The sequence below is a fragment of the Rhea pennata genome, chromosome 3 (genome assembly GCF_028389875.1).
Source record: "Rhea pennata isolate bPtePen1 chromosome 3, bPtePen1.pri, whole genome shotgun sequence".
NCBI lineage: Eukaryota > Metazoa > Chordata > Aves > Rheiformes > Rheidae > Rhea > Rhea pennata.
The window spans coordinates 102,231,627-102,250,047 of NC_084665.1; the positions used below are offsets into that span (position 1 = coordinate 102,231,627).

Sequence of the window (18,421 nt, forward strand, 5' to 3'; positions counted from 1 at the left end):
TGCTAGAGCAGACGGTCCTCTATGCCCTGTAGCGAGCTGTGCACTTCCAGCTCCCATCGAGAAGAAACCTGCATGTGGCCATCCTGCTTTATGCAGTTCTACAGAGTTTTATCTTATTATATAAATCAGCAACAAAATATACCTTACTCTAGAACAATTATGGAGACAATCAGAGATGGAATCAGACCTCTGATGTTCCTGTTTCTCTGTACTTATCTCATGCTGTCCTTGTATCATAACGCTCTGAAAAAAAGTCAGTTAATTATTTTTATGAATCCATTCCCTCACTCCCCTTTCAAATTTATCATAAAATGCTGTAGAAAGAAAAGAGGATTGGAACAGAAATGAATGAGGTCTGGAGGGGTATCCACTAATAAGAGATACCCTCTTATTTAGTGGAATATTTAACCGGTATCATTGCAGCTGTATACACAGCATATAGTGCATCACATTGCTACTTTGCATTATGCAGTTTCTGTGTTTTGAAATAAGTAAAATTCTACAAAAGTACAGAAACAATCCCTAATGTAAAAATAACAAAAGTTCGTTTGACCATCAACTAAAAATCTGCAGTAAAATTGTTTTGACAACATCAATAAAATTTCTCAGATCTCAGTTACAGTACAACTGCCTCCTGTAGGCAAAGGCACACTTTAAGCCCTTCTGGAAAAAGAAGGGGGGAAGACTGCAAAGTTTTAGTATCAAAAAACCTCGATTCTAGATGGGCTGCAGGAAGACTGCCCCTGCAAAACAGAGTGTATGGAGGCAAACACCTCTCCAGGCAGAGTAGCGTACCACTAAAAAATTTATGTCACTCTCATACCTGGGCCAGTATCAGGTTACGCTGTTGAAATACTGTCATCGTAGCCCCCATCTTAAATCACAAATTAAATCTGTTGATTTGCAGTCAGGTACCCTGGCAGAAACCACAAGTCTCTTCAATCAGAAAATGCAGAAGAAATAGCCACCCCCCATCATGTCCTGATGACCTGTGTTGGATTCTCTATTCTAAAAAATTGTTCACCAAACTATCAGCTCTTTAGAAATATTTTCAATCGTCTCTGTTTCCTCTTTCAGGGGAAAACAGAAATGGCAGCAGTCCTATCCCTGCAGTGCATCAATCCTTGTTTACATTTCTGGAAGCACGCTTTGGGGGTAGCTGCTGCTGGCTGTATATGCTGGGAAAACGGGCGTAAAGTCCAAAACCCGGGATCATTCGGTGACTGAAGCTGTCTCGGCGAAGAGCGCCTGAAGGCCGCCTTTTGTGCCTGGCTTTCAAAAGGGGCTGCCCTGAGAAATCACCCTTCCTCCTTCCTTCCTTCCTCCTTCCTTCCTTCCTCCCCCTCCTAGGCAGTGGCACTCCACCGGGAACTGGCTGTTCTCGAGCCGCGCTAGGACGAGGGCGCGCGGCGGGAGGGCGAGTGCCGTGCCGTGCCGTGCCGTGCCAGGCCCGGGGGGCGCGGGGACCCGCGGCCCGGCAAGCGGCAGCGGCTGCGGCGGGCGCGGCGGGCTGTTCGCTAGCGACAGCTTCGCATTAATGTTTTAACCAGCAGCTCCGTGACGGCAAATCTTTTTCTCGTCCTGGCGGGGGAGCCAAATACTATCGATTTGTAGTCCGGAAGGTTTTTGTTGCTGCTGGCTTTATTGTTGGAGAAGTCAGAGGATCATTTGTGAGCTGGTTGCCTAGCCGCAGGCCACAGTCCTCCCGCATACATCCTCCTAAATGCATTTTCACTGAAGGCCGGCTGTTTTTTGGAGGAGCATCCTCGGAGTCGCACACCCGCACGCACCCCCAGCTCGCAGCAATGGTGAGCGGCGTTTTTCTCCCCTCTCCTTGTTTTCGGGGGGAGAGGGCGGATGTTTTTCGCAGCCACGCGGAGTGGGCTGGGGGCACGCTGATGGTGCGACAGGCACTGCCTGCGGGCTCGCCATCCACGCCACCTCCGTGTCTGTGTGTGTGTTTGTGTGTCTCTGTGCAGAGCTCCGGCAACGCGTCCTACCGCTGCTCCATGTCTTCCTCCGCGGATTTTTCGGACGAGGACGACCTGAGCCAGAAGTCGGGCACGGTGTCGCCGGCGCCGGGGGACACGCTGCCCTGGAACCTGCCCAAGCACGAGCGGTCCAAGCGGAAGATCCAGGGCGGCTCCGTGCTGGACCCCGCCGAGCGGGCCGTGCTCCGCATCGCCGGTAAGGGCGCGCCGGGGCGGTAGCGGGGCTCCGGCTCGGCGGCTGCCGCTGAACGAGCCCCCCCCCCCCCGGCTCCTCGCAGCGGTGACTAAGCTATTTGGCCATATGTATTTACGTATTTTTTTTCCGGCTGGGAGAATTAATGCATGTGGGGAAGAAAGATGGAATACGTGCAGGTGCACCCATTAAACTTTCATGGGGAAATGCATTAGCGGGATGAGGCTCGCAGCGGCTGCTTTAGTGATTTCATATCGTGGCTGCGTTTTCGTTGCGATAGGGGCAGGCAGGCTCTCCCCACGGAAGCGGCACCGCGGCGCACGCACGGCGAGGCCGCGGCTCCCCCCCGCTCCCCGGCCCGCCGCGGGGGCTCTGCCCGTGCGGCACCCGGCCGCGGCCGCCGGGCTGCCCGCGGCTCCGCGCTGCGCGGCGGGGAGCGCCGCAGGGGCGCCGCTGCCGCCCGTCACGGGCTGCCGCGGGATCCCAGGAGGATGCGGCGCTCGCTGGCGCTCCCCGCAGACCGCCTTCCCCCCGCTTGCGTGTGCCCCCGGCCCCCCGGGGACCGCTCGCTCCCGCGGCTTCTCCCGCGGCGGTGACGGCTCGCCGGGGCGGCGCTGCAGGGCGCTGAACCGTGCCGCGCCGCGCCGCGCCGTGCCGTGCCACGGGGCGGACGGCGCGGCGGCGGGGGAGGATCCGGGCCGGGGTCAGGCGCGGACGGCGAGGGCGGAGAGTGCGCGGGCGCAGGCGCGCTGGGCCGCGGCGAGCAGCGGCACCTGCGCGGCCCCGCGGCGGCGGAGGGAGCGCCCCAAAGCGGGCCGGTGCCCGGCGCGTACCTCGCGCCGGGCGCTGCCAGCCGCGGCGCGGCGGCTGCGAGCAGAGGCGCGGCCCCGGTGAGGGGCGGCGGCGGCGGGGGCCCGGGCCCGGGGTGCTGCCGCCCGGGCCGGGGCTGCGGTGCCCCGGGGCCGCCCGCCGGCTCCGCCCGTGCCGCGTCCCGCCCGCCCCGTCGCAGCGCGGAGCCGCCGCGCTGAAACCACCTGCTTTGGGGGAGGGCTGCGCGGGGGCGGCCATGGGGCTGGGGCCGCGCCGCCGGGCCCCTTCCCTCCGCCCCTCCCTGCCGGCCCTCCGTCCCTCGGGCCGCCCCGTCGGGCCGGACCGGGCCGGGTCGGGGGCGGTGGCACGTCGAGCGGCGCCCGGGCGGGGCGGGGGCGTTGCCGCGGCGGCGCCGGCAGCTCCCGCCTCCCGCCCTGCCTCCCTCCCGCCCTGCCTGCCAGCCGCCAGCCTTTTTTTTTTTTTTTTTTTTTGCCATTCCCAAGGCTTCTGGCTGTCGGGAGCCTGGGAGGGGACTGGGCAGCGCTAAGCCCCAGCCATGGCTGGGTACCTCTCCCCGGGCGCTTACTTCTACGCCGAGGAGCAGGAGTACCTGCAGGCCTACGAGGATGTCCTGGAGCGCTACAAAGGTACGCGGCGGCCCCGCGGAAAGGCCGGCGGCTGCGGAGAAGGGGCGGCGGCGCCCGCTGCCCGCGTGGGAGCCCCCGCGTGGGAGCCGCCGCCGCGGGTGCCGCCGCGCCGCGCCTGGCGCCGGTGAAACTCCGCTTTCCAGGCTTGCAGGTTGCTCGCGGAGAGAGCTGCGGGCTCGCCCCGGGTTTGTGTCCCGACATCCACTCCTCTTTAAAGCTGCTGTTTATTTTCTCCTTTTCTGTAGCCGGGCAAGGAATGCTTTTAGCTCCTGCATCACCTGAGTGTTTTTTTTTTCCCTTCACCAAATGCAGGAAAAATTCAGAAAAAAGAGGCGTTTAGCATAACACAGCTAATTTTATTAGAAATGTAAATTGCGTTGCTTTCTGTAATTGGGATGGAAGACTGTTGGGGGACATGATTTATTATATTTCAGTGTATTTTGAGCGTTAAATCTTAAAATACCGATCAAAAATGCCAGGGGTCTGATTTTAACTAAAGTGAAAAGAGGTGGCGTTAACTGTTGGGATTGAATCCTCATCCCAGAAATAGTTCTTACAGCATGTCACAGTGTATTTAGCATTTGCTGTTCTGAGCCCTCTTGTAATATTTGGGGTAAAGGTAGGCCAGACTTACAGCTGACATTTTTATTTGGAAGGATAACAATTTTTCAGTAGTACGTTTCCAGACAGTTATAAAGGTTTTTGTTAAATGGTTTACGTTGACGGGAATGGGAGTGGCATAGTTTAAGACAGCTGGATTTGAAGACATTAATAGCTGATTTTATTTAATCCTGTTTGTTACTGGTAGTGTTTTGGAAAAAAAAATCACGAACAGTTACTTTGAATTGGGAATTTCTCAGGTCTGAGACTACTTTATACCTGTTTCACTTGCAATTTCACGTGTCATTAGCAATATTGACTAATGACTCCTTTGTGTCTGTTGCCCATTGTGTCAATGCAGCTATGGAGCATGTGCGCTGTCTCTGTACTGAAGTGCACTGGGGCATTTTAGATGAGAAATAATTATGGCTCATAAAAGATCATCTTGAAAGGGACATCTTTATTCTATTTACTCTTTATTTTTTTTAAGTTGTCAATCACTTTATATATAGCTGAGTTAATTTCTGCAAAATTTTAAAGCAAGTAGACTTTTTTCCACTCTGGAAATAAAAGCAGTGAAAATGTTTTATTTTTCTGTCCTGGATCTAATCCAAAATACTGTTATTTTGCTTTAGGTTATCTTTGATTTAAAAATAAATTTGCTGCTAGACTCACATGTTTGATAAGGATCATTCTTATATCAGTTTACCTACTTACTTTAAACCTAGGTAGATAGGTATTAGGCCTAATTTCCCTTATTTCAGTGACAGTTTTTCCTGGATAAGGAAACTCTTTTTTTTTTTTTTTTTTTTTTTTTTTTTTTTTTTTTTTTAACTCTTGGAAGACCAATAGGTTTTAATTAAAACAAATTGAAATATTTTCAGAATTTGCTTTATTTCTAATAAAGGTATGACTGAATTTTAGAAATTTATCACATTACTTGTGGGGGAAAGTATCAGGTGCATTCACATACTAGTGACAGCGAAATCCTAAAATTGTTCAAAGACATCCGGTTGCTGCTGCTTTTGTTTTTAGTGTCACATTCACTACATCGGTATGCTCTGTTCTTCTCCTTATTCGTACTTTATTCAATCATTAGGAACAGGTAAAGATTTGGGCTTGTTTTAATTATGATCTTTTGGAAACCTGGAAAACACATTATTTTCCAAAATGTGTTTCCAAGCCAGTCATGATTTCCCATCAGCGTCCCAGCAGTATGACTTCACTACAGTGATGACTTGCTATGGGAGCTGATCTAACCAGAAAAGAATTGCTACAATATATGCTTTGAAGAGGGAATGCCATTTCTCTAAATTTCTCAGTTTTGAAAACATTTGCTTATGTTAATTTTTTCTATCAAATGCAGAACATACTGACTTATATTTTTAAGGTGAGTTCCAACAGATAATTTTAATGCTATTTTTTTTCATGGCCTGCAGAATGCTCTTATAGTCATTAAGGGCACTATCAGGGTGCCAAATTATCTATGTCCCAGCTGTTGAATACTGTAACTAGCAGAGTCAGCTGTACAAAATTCATTGCCTGTCTTGGAAGGCTTGGAATCATATGATGCCGCATCATTAAGACATTTGGGGCGTTTGATTTAGGAAAACAGTCCTGTTTAAACATAGAAAAGCAAAGTTGTGGTCTTCATCTTTTTGTACAGCCAAACTAGGCTGCTGCAGATCTTCAAGACTGTGTGAAAACAAGAACTTGGTTGCAGATGAAACCAATCTATTTGTGTGTCTACACATTCTGTCTTCTGACCATGCCTTTAGCAGTGACAGTAAATAATTAGGCAACTGTTTGCTAAATCTGAGCTATCACAGAAGGGTGTTTGCTGTGGAAGAGAAAAGAGTGTTGTTTTCTGATTCACAATCAGCTCAGTTACTGGCCATCGTATTTTTTTCTTGATCTACATAATAACTCACAGGCAGTATTTTTAAAGCATTCTGACTAAAGAAAAAAAACAGTAAGTCATATTATCTCAGATGATTCAAAAACCATATTGAATCAAGCTGCTTATTAAGTGGAAAAATGCTTCTTTGTTAGTAGCACCTCTAAAAATGGTCAAAGGCAACGCCTTTGTTGTGATAGTGGCATAAAATGTCCAGTATATTTTATCTGAACCACGTGACTTATTTTGCATGCCTTATTGACTAGAAAGATGAGAAATGATATAAAATACTTATTAACTTGTTAACATAATATTAATAGTTCAACTTCATCTTGAAAAACATATTCGATTTCTTTTGGAGTTTGTAGATGACTTAACAATAATTTCATTAATTTTTATTTTCAGGTAAAGATGAGATCATTTAGAAAGCAACATAGTTAATTTTTTATTACCAACTTACCTGATGAGTGTATCCTAGTGGTTCCTTCTGACTTCTTAATAAGAAAATATCCAATTGTATTTCATGTACATTTAGCTTTTAAGGCATTAAATACCATCTCTACCAGATAAAATAGGTATGCATTTTTCCATCTCCACATTATTTGAGTGTTAAAGACTTTAAAAAGCTGTTGTAATAATCACTGTCTTTAAGTACAATGCTTTCATTCAACTTACTCTGATGTAAATCTCCTCCAATGATGTATTTTTCAGTTCGGGTAGTAAGTATATATTTAAATAATAGTTGCAACAAACTTCTTTTCTCTCTAAATTTTGAGCAATTATGCAATGAAGTTGCCTCCCTTCGACATCATTATTGAAATGAGAACATCTCATAATGACTGTGTGATTGTTATCTCTAGAATAGCAATAAATCTTAAAAGTCAAGTATTAAATCACAGTTATTTGGGAATGTTCTCACAACCATATATGCTGTAAAAGTTTAAATTATATAGAGCTTTCTGGCCCGTGAAGACATTTTAATGCTTTGGATTTTGGCTCTGTAGGAAACTGATCTATTTGACAGAAAATTCAACTTGATGGGACCGCCCATAAAAAATACAGCCTTTCAGCTCTGGGACTTGACTCAATTGTTGTTGATGATAGAAGAGGTATCATATGAATGTTTCCCTTGGATTGAATGCCCAATTACTGCTTGCTTTGAATACTTCTGGTTTGCTGCATAGCTTCTGCCTCTGTAGGGAAGAGGGGCAAGTCTAGGGCAATAGATAGCAAAACTTCAGGTTTTGTTGTTTAAACTTTGTTACATTACATTTCCACTTTGTTTTTTCTCTCTTGCTTTTTAAAAAAAGGCCTTTAATACTGCATAAAGAAGAGAAAGTTTAATATTCTGAGAAGCAAAGTAGTCTAGAGATAGGAAAACCTAGCAGTTTTTCTGCTGCGTTTTGTTGCCTGTGTAGGCTTCAAGGACGGTAGTGTAATTTATGTATTCCACCGCCTCCTTGCGTGTGGTCGTGAGTAAGCATGCAGGACCTGAGAAGACTGTTCTGACGTTGGTTGGACATCGTTTCTGAATTAATACCATCAGTGTAGATGCCTGTTATCCAGCTGCTTTTGGCTGACTTCTGGAGGGGGCCATTCACCCAGACTGGCTTTTGGACATCTGAAAAGGGGAAAGTTGATGTATTTTAGGCTCTTCCTAAGTGTATTCAGTATCAGACTTAGTCCAGGGATATTCTTCAATGATGGCTTCGTAGAGCAGCAATGAGGGACTGTGGCAGACTCTTCTGAGCCTGGCGTCTGGGGATTTTCTGTGTTTATACCTTGAACTCCGGGGCCTGCACTCATAGCCTGCAGAAATCTTATTCTTTGCTCTCAGCTCTGTACTAACCAGATCTCATACTCGGGGTTTCTGATTTTGAATTCAGAAAGACATGCTCAGGTGAGTAGTTGACTAGGTGCTTTCAATCTAGTTTCATTCTTCTTTGTCATAAGAAGAACTTGTTTCATATAGGTGTTAGTTGGGCAGAGTGAATAAGGAATTCACATTTTAGATGATTTTCTTCCACCTGTTTTCAGGTGCTGGCAATTTCTAGTTTTGGAATTGATCACTTTTAAATTCAGTTAAATAGGGTAGAGTTTTTGCTGTCTAGTGCAGGTTGTGTTGTGGATTATCTGGCTGTGCATCACCTAATCTTTCCTTGGCACCACACAGGTCTTCAGCACGATGACATTGGAGTCTCCCCTGTCCATTGCGTGTCTCCTACAACAGTTTAGCCTCTTGAGGGCGAAGAACTTAATGGCATTTGTGTTGTATGAGGTTGGACAAACTAATCTCATGGACTCCTTGGGCCACATAAAATGTAAAAGCTTCGTTTTTGCTCTGTTAGAGCATTCTTCATTAAGAAAAAATTTTCACTGCTGTTTTGGTTTATATTGCTTGGAGACAGATAACAGTAGAGAGAGTTTATTTTTTGTTGTTGTTGTTTGTTTGTTTTTCCCAGTGCATTTCACCCTAAATATGGACCAAATCTTGATGGTTTTACTTCTGTGAGTGGTTTACGTGAGTTAAGTTGAAGTAGACTTCATTTTGTTGGATAAAAATGAGAACTGAATGTTAACAAATTCAATGAGACTTTGTCTGTAAAAGCCTTATTATTTGGCCAGCATTTTCTGAGCAATTATGATAGTCTAAATAAGCTGAGCTGCTGTGTCCATGACTTTAAAAGATACCTGTTGGATGACTAAGGCAGCCAGAATTTGGCCATTGATTCAAGTATCTTTGTTATGTGAATTGGGGTAGAGATCAGGTTCATTGGTTCATTTCATTGGTTTTCTGGTACATCCCAATTCCCATCGTGTCAGCAACACCTTTGAAATAGAGACCACAAAAATATTGCATTATGCCTTTTTATTATGGCCAAAATCAGGAGATGGTGAAGCTTGGTGGGGTGGGAAAGGAAAATAAACTTTAGTCGTCGTGTTAAAAGACTTGTTTTGGCTCAGTTTATATTCTTGGGTGAGATGGTTCTAACTGTTTTTGGTGATCTAGTTCACTAATGTTGAGTGATCCTTTTGCATGAAAACCAGAGTATGGACCCTTTTCTTTCCTTTATGCTGTTTAAAACATGCCTCATCTGAAAAAAATATTGAGTCATTTTGCTGAACTTAAGTATGGATTTGGTATTAAGTGCTTTGCAAAGTTGAAATGGGATAATTCATCTGCCTAAAGTTAAATGCAAGTATTTCATGAAGTTCAGGCTTAAAAGAATAAAGTTCTGTAAATGTCAGATGTGAATGCAGATTATTGCTGCATGCCTGAAATGTTTCTTGCAAAACATCATTAGAGCCGTTTAATTTAACAAAGCTTGATTTTTCTGTAGTGAGTGAAAATATTCATGTACTGAATGCTTTTAGTCAACCCAGCTTTCAAACAGGTGAAACAATGCTTACAAAGACACTTCAGTCCGCGGGTCAGATCCTGAAGGGCATGTTAATAGCCAGATCTTACAAGTTGATCTGCGTAGGCTTTTGTGGCAATACACTGGCTTCCGAAATCCACCCCCAGAAGCTTGTCCCCAAGACTGGGCCCTAAGTAATAGCTCGGCCTTTATAAGGCACGCTCTGGCCGAAATCAGTTGGTCTTTAGGATGTTACTTTTAACACAGCTAAGGCTAAATTCAAAGTAGATGTGTTTCCCGATTTAATTTTGTTTTAACTGTGTACAGTACACATTGTTTTGTTGTGGAAAGTAATCTCTGCGCCTTTTTTGATCTTCGTATTTTTTAAGTGAATACAGTTAAACTGACAATCACTGCAAATAAATCACTGAAAGGACGAGAATTCTGAGAAAATATGTTGAGGGTTACGTTCTGCACATTGCAATTACACAATTAGTGTAACTATTTATGTGAGACAAGGAGGATTAGACCTCTGATGGGCTTTTCAGCAGCATAGGCCAAAATCTGCTCTTGATTATAGCCACATGGCCCTTTTGAACTTGGTTTGCTTTTAAATATATTTTAATAGTTCAGTTTCGTAGTTAATACATGAAATTACAGCATTTGATAATGTGTTCTACTAGGCATATTAAAACAAATCCACATTTAATTGGGGCTTAATAGTCAAATTGTGTTGGAAAGCTTCGTTACTTTGGATTGAGATTCAGATATCCAGTTATCTGACAGCTATGACACTTTACACCACTTGGATCTAAAATTAGTAGAGCTCTTCTATACTGGGATTAGACAGAAGTGTGTATGTTATGCTTCACAAAATGGGAGAACAAAATGGGTCTGACTCTTTATGCATGGTTTGGATCGCCGTTTCGGGCAATTTGCAGATAAAAATGTAGCTGAACAGAGAAGTTTGTGACAGTCGCTTGCTGGGTACTGAAATGGGTGTCCTTCCGTCCAGTTAGCAGACTGCTGATCTGCCTGATCAGGTTACAGCCTCCCTGTGCCTTGTGTCACGACGTCTCTTAGGCACAGCAGAAGCAGCACTGGAAAGTGTGTGTGATAATTTGCACAGAGGTTTTATTATAATAATGCACCAATAGCAGTTCTAGCAAAAGAGCTTTTCTGAGAGGAAAGTCACTTGGAATACTGTGACTTTTTTTTTTTTTTTTTTTTTTTTTTTTTTTTAAGTCAAACAAGACTTCTGTTAATTTTCGTAGGAGTCGGGAGCTTAGCTGTGGACACTTATAAATATTTAATGCTTTGAATTACCTCAGCTCTAGATAAATTTTTAAACTAGAAATAAAGGTTTTATATTTTGTCCTTGAAATTAGGAAGTGATTCAAGCATTTGTCTTGAGCCACTGCTGTGTAGTTATTTATCACTTATGAAAGTAAGATATTTTTGCTAAGATAGTTCTAGTAGCAGAATAAGATATTTTCAAAAGCACATGTAGTAATTAGATTGTTGGCCCCAATGACTTTCAGTAGGAATTAGACTGTGCTTTTTCTCTCCCAGTGACTATACGTTGTTCAGATGACAACATGATGATTGAAGCCATGTGAAAATACTGGGTATTACAGATTAATTCTGCATTTAAATCCAAATTTTTGGAAGCTTTTTAATACAAAGTCTTTTCTGGAGGAAAATTTGTAATTTTCAAAAGAAAGATTGACTGCAGAAGGAAAAATAAACACTTTCAAGTGTACTGAAGTTTTCTTCGAATTGTAGACTAAATGATATTTTCCTCAGACGTGGCTTTATGTCATCTACTTTCTGAATTTATTTTTTTTAATAAAACAATTAATTTCAAAGAAATATGTGTTTTTGGGGTAGGTGCTTTGTTTTTCTTTTTGACAGATGTAATTTTGTTAACTTTCAATTATAGTAGAATTAGAGTGGAATTTGGCTTAGTAGCTCTGTAAAGGAGAGAAGAACAGACAGATGAGCTACAGGAAGAAAGCCAAAGTTGATTAGGTCCCTTGATGAAATTATCTTACAATTTTATCGTGCTCAACAGGATGCTTTTGCATTGGTCCATTTCAATTTGTTAACGTAGACCCCCTTGTTAATAAGATCTATGCACTCCTTTCCAAGGCCAAATCTAGCCAACCTCTGAGAATATCAACCCAATTTCTAATTTTCTGATTTTGTTGCAAATTGTATTAAATTGAGGTCCATCATGTAAGCTTTATGTGTTTCTACTTAAATTGTACCTTACTTTTTGTTTTCACATAAATTTACATTTGCTTAAGATCCTGTTGTACGCTGAATCAGTCTAGCAGTCCAATGTACTGTTTCAAGGTACAGAAGTTTAGAGTTTAGGTTTAGAGTTGCACTGAACAGTTATCTGTAGTTTGTAGCATCAAGCATTCATGGTCTAAGTTATAATCAAATTTATAAATATTAAATTAGTATCCTAGAAACAGTACATTGTTTATGTCTTGATGTTTCGACTGTCATACTGAAGCATTTTTTGGTTGGCTAAATAAAATACTTAGTAAACCTAATTTTTAAAATTCTCCTATATGAGAGCATGTGTGTCTTCCATATTGATTTGCAATACCAACGTGTGGATTAGAGTAAATGACATTAGAAAATGGCTGATCATCTTTACTGTAAGCATTAAATATATTTTGAATTTGGTACAAGTAGATATCTAATTTCAGTGACCAACATTTTGAAGGGTGCTTTGGCGGTTTAGATGTATGACTAAAATATTGGTAGATCTTTGTACAGTTTGTGTTCAATGCTGGAGTTTTTCTTTGTTTTTCTTTCTTCAACTGGTATGCTTTCTTGAGTCTGTCTGCCTCTGATCTTCTGTCATTTACCTCCTTCTTCAAGTCATACTTCTTCCTTGAAAGGTGCATATCCTGTTCTGTTTTCCTAGTATGAAATATTTCACATGGGGGAAAAAAATCTTGTCCTTGTTTCAGTGGTAAGGTGAATTTAATGTATAGAGTTTAATCCCTGTCAGTGAAAGTGCCGAGAGAGAGAACGTCCATGGGACAGAAGCGTGAGTTGGGAACATTGTGAACTTTGTCACTTCTTTTGAAATGCTTAAATTTCTTTTGCTCTTAGTTTCAGTGCTCAACTCACATGTGTCTGTATAAGCCTTGCCAGTAAGGATCAGAAAGTTGCTGTGTTTCCTTGCTTGTACCTCATGCTGCTAATGAAAACAAACTTGGTGCTATAGGGAACGTCGCCAATTACGCAATGCACTAAAGAAAATGTCTTTTATATCTTAACTGTATCGTAAACTCCCAAGACTTGTTTTCCATGCATTATCTTAATGACTCAACTGATAAGCAAATAAATCAAGTTGAAATAATTTATTTTTCCTCCTCAGTAAATAAATAGTCCATTACAGTATTTATCTCAATCATCTACCTACTCTAGTACTTAGTATTAACTAGTGGTTTAGATGATATGCGAGATAATGGATTTTGTTTGCAATTTGATTTTTGTCATGCTAGCAAGTAAGAAAAAGAGACTGTAATTTAGCATTTTTGATCCTCTTGTATTTTCTGTATATCAGCAAAATGCTTTTAGTACTCTATTTCAGGATTTAAAAAGTCAGCTTTTGCAATGTCTTTACAGTTGTAAGTTCTCGCTGTACCACAGCGTTAAGCATTTAATGACTATGTGCACTTTAATACTCTTCCTACTGATGTACTTGTGAGATGAGACAGCATGATCGTATCTAGTACTCTGTGTTGCTTTACTATTTTGTACTATATACAGAGCTTTGTGTATTTAAGAATTCAATTTGATTTATTTTTGGCTAGCTGTAGTGTTTCAGGTATGGGGTTTTATTGATCTTTGTGCAATTAGTAGGCAGTTTTCTGCTGATGGCTTTGGTAATTCTGAGATACTTAGCTTCAGTTTACTGTTCCCAATAATTTTTCAATTTTTGTTTAAATTGTATTTCATTTCCTGTCATTCTCTTTAATCTTACAGTTTTGATGGGTTGTTTTGAGTCTTAAAATTCTGGTGTTCTCCCAGTCTGGAACAATTTGTATAATCAGAAAGTATCTCATTTCTTTGTTTACTTCCTTCTGCAAATCTTTAATAAATGCAGAATGCATTGATGATTTCTGGAAAACCACACCCTTCTCTTCACACTGGAAGGCAGCCAAGATTCAAAACTTAAAGGATAATAAAGTCATTTTTCAGGCTACAAAAGGATTACACTCTATATCTTAGTTGTCTTCATTCATAGTTCTTTTAAAAAAAAAAAAAAGAAAAAAGAAAGTGAAAGCTTAAAGGAAAATATCAGTTCTATATTTTCCTTTTATGGTTTTAACCTAGGAAAATCTAAAAAAGAAAAATAGAAGAATTTGATCTATCACTACAAAAATGATAGGAACTGGGCATTATACTCTTAATATCTGCCCCAATGTTTTGTTTTTGTCTTAAGTTATGCTTTCCAGTTACTTCCTCCAGAACTCCTATGAGCTATATTAGTAATTTTCAAGCTTTTTCATTTATTTCTTGCAAATAATCAGGAGAATAGTGATGTGTTTTAGGGTATGTGTTTATAAGGAGCTCTTCTCACTGGTATTTTAGTTCTTCTAATTTGGAATTAGCTGCTTGTACAGCTAATGTACAGGTTTCCTGTGTCACTCCATCCGTTTCTGGAAAATGCTAATTTTTCTGATAAGCATGCGGTGAGGAAAGGAAGAGCAAATCGTCCTCTTAAACAAACTCTTTACTGAGTAGAGATCTAGTCTTTAGGTCCTTCACACCCCTGTTATTCATTGCAGCAGCTTTCTCAGTCTGTGTTTGTCCCAATGATCCATGAGCACGTGTGTTGTGGTCCTGTTTGTGACAAAATTCTGCTTGCCTTAGGATAGGTTTTGTATCTCTCTGCTTCCATTTGTTAATGTAATTTTCTGAACATTGCTTGGATAGGGTTTCTGTCTTGCTGAGGAAATGTTTCTGGCATGGTAAACTTACTTGGTGGCACTTGGACTATTAGGCTGCTGGCGCTGAAGTTAATCACAGTAATATGCATGTGAAAAGAGATCAGTGTTGCACTCTGTACTCTTTCATGATCTAGCAATACATGTACTGCTTGTATAGATGAGAAAATTTAGAAAATTAGGTGCTAGGTTGTTGCAAAACACAAGTTTTGCTTACTTTTTTTTTCTTGCACTCTACTGTTCAGGTATGTATTGGAGTAATGTTGCTTTAGTTCTAGTTTCTAGTGCTCTTTTATGATTTATTTGATATGCTTTACTCTGCTTTATACTGATATAACTCTTGGTTAGTCCGAATATAAGTGATTTATAGACACTAATATTTGCCGCCTTGAAATTCAAGTATCACTGTTTTGCCCTCTGAAATCTTACTGCATTAAGGTTTTTCACCTAGTTGGCCTCGTATGTACTTTCTGAAAATCTTCATCTTGCTAAAGTTTTAGAAGTCAGGAGTGCCTTTTGTCGTTAAAATAAGTGATCCCCAAACTTGTCCAAAATCCAGACAGTAATTGCTGTAATCATACAGTTAAGTGTTTGTTAAAATATATCTTGAGACAATTCACTAAAATAAGGAAGGAATAACGATTTCCAGATTTAACCTTTTAAATTGTTTTGCATATGCATCTACATAATCTATGTCATTTCTAATATGGAAACTTTTACTAAGAGGCACTAACTAACTGCATTTTTGTTAACCTCTGTAAGTATGTTTCCTTCTGTCGTTTGCATTCCTCGTGCAGAGCGTTTCCTGATGGATGCTGCCGAATGCTGTATGGAGAGTGACATCTGTCATGGTCCAGCTTGTTCTTCCTGTGAAGTTTATAAAGAGGAATTTCTGTGTATCGCTTACTGTTGATATTTTTAGTGTGACAACACATTTCATCCACAAGTAAAGCCTCTTATCTCACCCATTTGGCCGTTTTCAGTTTGACATCAGGGAAAGGCCGTTTTTATGGTTTGTTGTTAACTGGCCTGATGGGTAGCATCGTTCCTCCTCGTGGGACCCCCAGCCTTGCCGGTCCCTGCCTCTTCTCCTGGGAGTCCCGTCCCAGTCCCAGTCCCAGTCCCACCTCAGCTCCCCCGGCCCGGGGCCCACGCCGGCCCCAGCCCCACCACGGCCCTGGCCCTTCCCAGGCTTTGAGCGCAGTTCACACCTGCGAGGCTTCTGCCAGTTTCTATCGTCTCCAGCAGCACTGGTTATATCTAGTCCTTTTACGTCATGTCATGTTTAACGCTAGACATTCTAGAAATGGTTTTAGAGATGAAAAAATACTATGTGAAAATCGTCAACTTCAATAATGTGCTAAGATACCATTGTAGAAGCAGTTTCTGTGAATGTAAAACTCATTTGTTGTACAGCTTTGATTCAAATTTTATGATAAATTTCTGCATAGCACTTTCTGGATTATGGGTGTCTGTTTATTTGGAAAAACAACAAAAACAAATAAAGCCTTTTCCCTCCCTCCCCTTCCTTTTTAACTCTTAATCAGAAAGAAGTATTAAGAACTTCAGCTTTTGGGTTGATCAATGATATCAGTATTTGGTAGGCACAGACAGGCCCAGGAATCAGCAGCTGTCAGGTCTTTGCTGGGAAATGTTCAGTGAACCACAGCTGCAGTAAGTAGCTCATTTTACTTTTGAGTACTATAGGAATAGTTTTGAAGTGTCTGAAGTAATTCTTTAATTATTCTTAAAACTTCATAGGCTAAATGCTGCTGACATGGAATTTTTTTGCCATTTCTGAGAAGGATAAAATGTAACACTAGTAAAGTGTTTCATTCAGGAGGCTCAGATCTCAGAAAAATAGGAAAATATGAAGCAGTATTAGAAGGAACATGAAGAGCGGAGATAAGGGCATTGTCTTTGTACGAGGGCTTGACAGGAAGATCAGTCAAACGTATGTTTGAAGATAATGGTTTTTGTTGCTGTTAGTGGGGCTTAATTAGTTTAGCCTTCAGCCTAAGTAAGCCAGTGATAGATATGGAGCAGCTAGAATACATTTATTGCACTACTTGAAAGTTACTAGGAAGTAATTTAATGAACACTAAGGAGCTAGGAACTTCTCTGCTACAAGCTTCATGCATATGTATTGGTAGCTCGCAAAATATGTAGTTAATGTTCAGAAAACACTAGGATCCTTGGAAGAAATGCTCTGCAGTATAGTGCCCACTCAGACCATGCAATATATGGGAAACTGTTTTGTCCAATGCAACCCAGAAATGAAGGCTGAGAGATGCCTTAGAGCAAACTGACTGAAGCTTAGCAGTAAGGGTTAATTTAACAAGACCTTGTAGAAGACAAAGGGCAAAATCCCATCCTAAATCATGCTACATTGGGATGCTCAATGCGGCTGTACCGGTTAGCTGCTTACTGCCAAATTTTTCATGCATCTGCGTTTCCTAGGAGCATCGGTGTTCGATCTAAAAGGCCCTTAGGTATCTGCATCTGCTCCAAAGTATGGAATTTGGGGGGTTGGGCTCTCATCTTGCACCTGTGCTTTGCTGTATGCCATATGTTAGGTAGAAAGCTGCCTAAATGTTTTATCTGGTTGACTAACGAGAGAAACCCACTCCAAAATTGAATACTGTGGTGCGGTTTCTGTGTACGTTTGTGTACATGTAAGAACAGTAGTGATGAGAGTATTTGCCTAAGAAATGGAAGTATTTTAGGCCTTGTTGAGCTTGAAGAGTTTTGATTTTTCTGCAACCCAGAATGCTGTCACCACAAGTTTGGGGGTATTTGGGTAAGAATATATTGTTCTTCTACTGAAACTGGTCAACTGTGCAAGCGTGGGTTTAAGAAGGCTGAAAGGAAAGCAAATTAGTACGTAATTAATTCTAGACTGGTGTAGAGGAGAGGAAAGTGTAGGTTCTGATCTTTGCTTCCAGGCAGTCATTGCATTTTGTTCACTGTTTTTTTTTTTCCTTTTTAAAGTAAGATACAAATTGAAATAGTAGGATGAAACACTGAGCAGAACTCTAGTGTATGGTAGCACTTCCACAAAGAAATAGAGCCAAGGGAATTCCACTGATGTATTCAACACTGACAACTCATATAAAATATAGAGAGCTGTTGCTGAATTCAAAATCCGGGACTTTTAATTACTAAACCCTAAAGAGAGAACCAGCACTCAAACGTGATTGTGCGTGCACTGTCTCTGAAGATCCTTGAGACTCTACAGTAACATGTACATATTTCTGCATAAATGCCTAGTGTGTGTCTCACTACCAGTTTACGTTTCATCGAGATTGGGTTTCCTTTTTAGTAGTAATAGCAGCAGCTACCAGAGCAGCCTGTGCATCTTATTTCTGATCTTGCTCTTTGCAAAGGCATAAAAGATGGAGTGGCAAAGAGGATCTTCAGTTTCTTCCTACTGCTGGTGAAAGTGAGATGGACCCCAGTATTTCTCCTAGATTTCAGCTATTTTTCTAGGGAAGTGTTCACCCAGCTACTGCTTTATCCTTCTCATCTCCAATTCATAATGTAGTTTAAGTGTTTCCGGCACCAAAGGAAGATACTGTAGTAGAGAGCAGGATGAAGTATCATGTGCCAGCTGCTATGGCAAACTGTATATTTGCGGTGTTCAAAGCTTCCCTCAGTGTGACTGCATTTGTCTTCTGGTTTTGAGCAGGGTTCCCCATGGGGTCAAATGCAGAGGTGCTTGACTGAAACAAGAGGCCTCAGTACCAGCTACTGCTATTGCAGTTGGAGATCTGGATACAGTTTTGGCTACATCTGCTGACTTCCTTACTATCAAAACAGTATTTTTGAGGCAATTGTCAATGCTTCAACACAAGAAAAGCCTGAGTCACTAACAGGGAGAGCAGTGAATCAAAAATCAAATCCACAGGGCCTTGTTACAATTCTTGAAAACTTGAATTTATGTTT

General features: G+C 41.9%; 1 protein-coding gene across 23 annotated transcripts in view; it reads left to right on the forward strand.

Moving 5' to 3' along the window:
* Positions 1-18,421, forward strand: part of DST (dystonin) — a 299,843-nt gene that overhangs the window by 31,041 nt on the left and 250,381 nt on the right. For 15 of the 23 annotated variants that reach the window (XM_062572898.1, XM_062572885.1, XM_062572892.1 and 12 more), the window contains exon 4: positions 1,980-2,187. In XM_062572898.1, coding sequence (XP_062428882.1) covers positions 1,980-2,187 — 208 coding nt within the window. Of the gene's footprint in view, positions 1-1,790; positions 1,809-1,979; positions 2,188-3,541; positions 3,642-18,421 lie in introns of those variants that run through there. The other 8 variants (XM_062572896.1, XM_062572897.1, XM_062572909.1 and 5 more) reach the window with 2 other exon arrangements.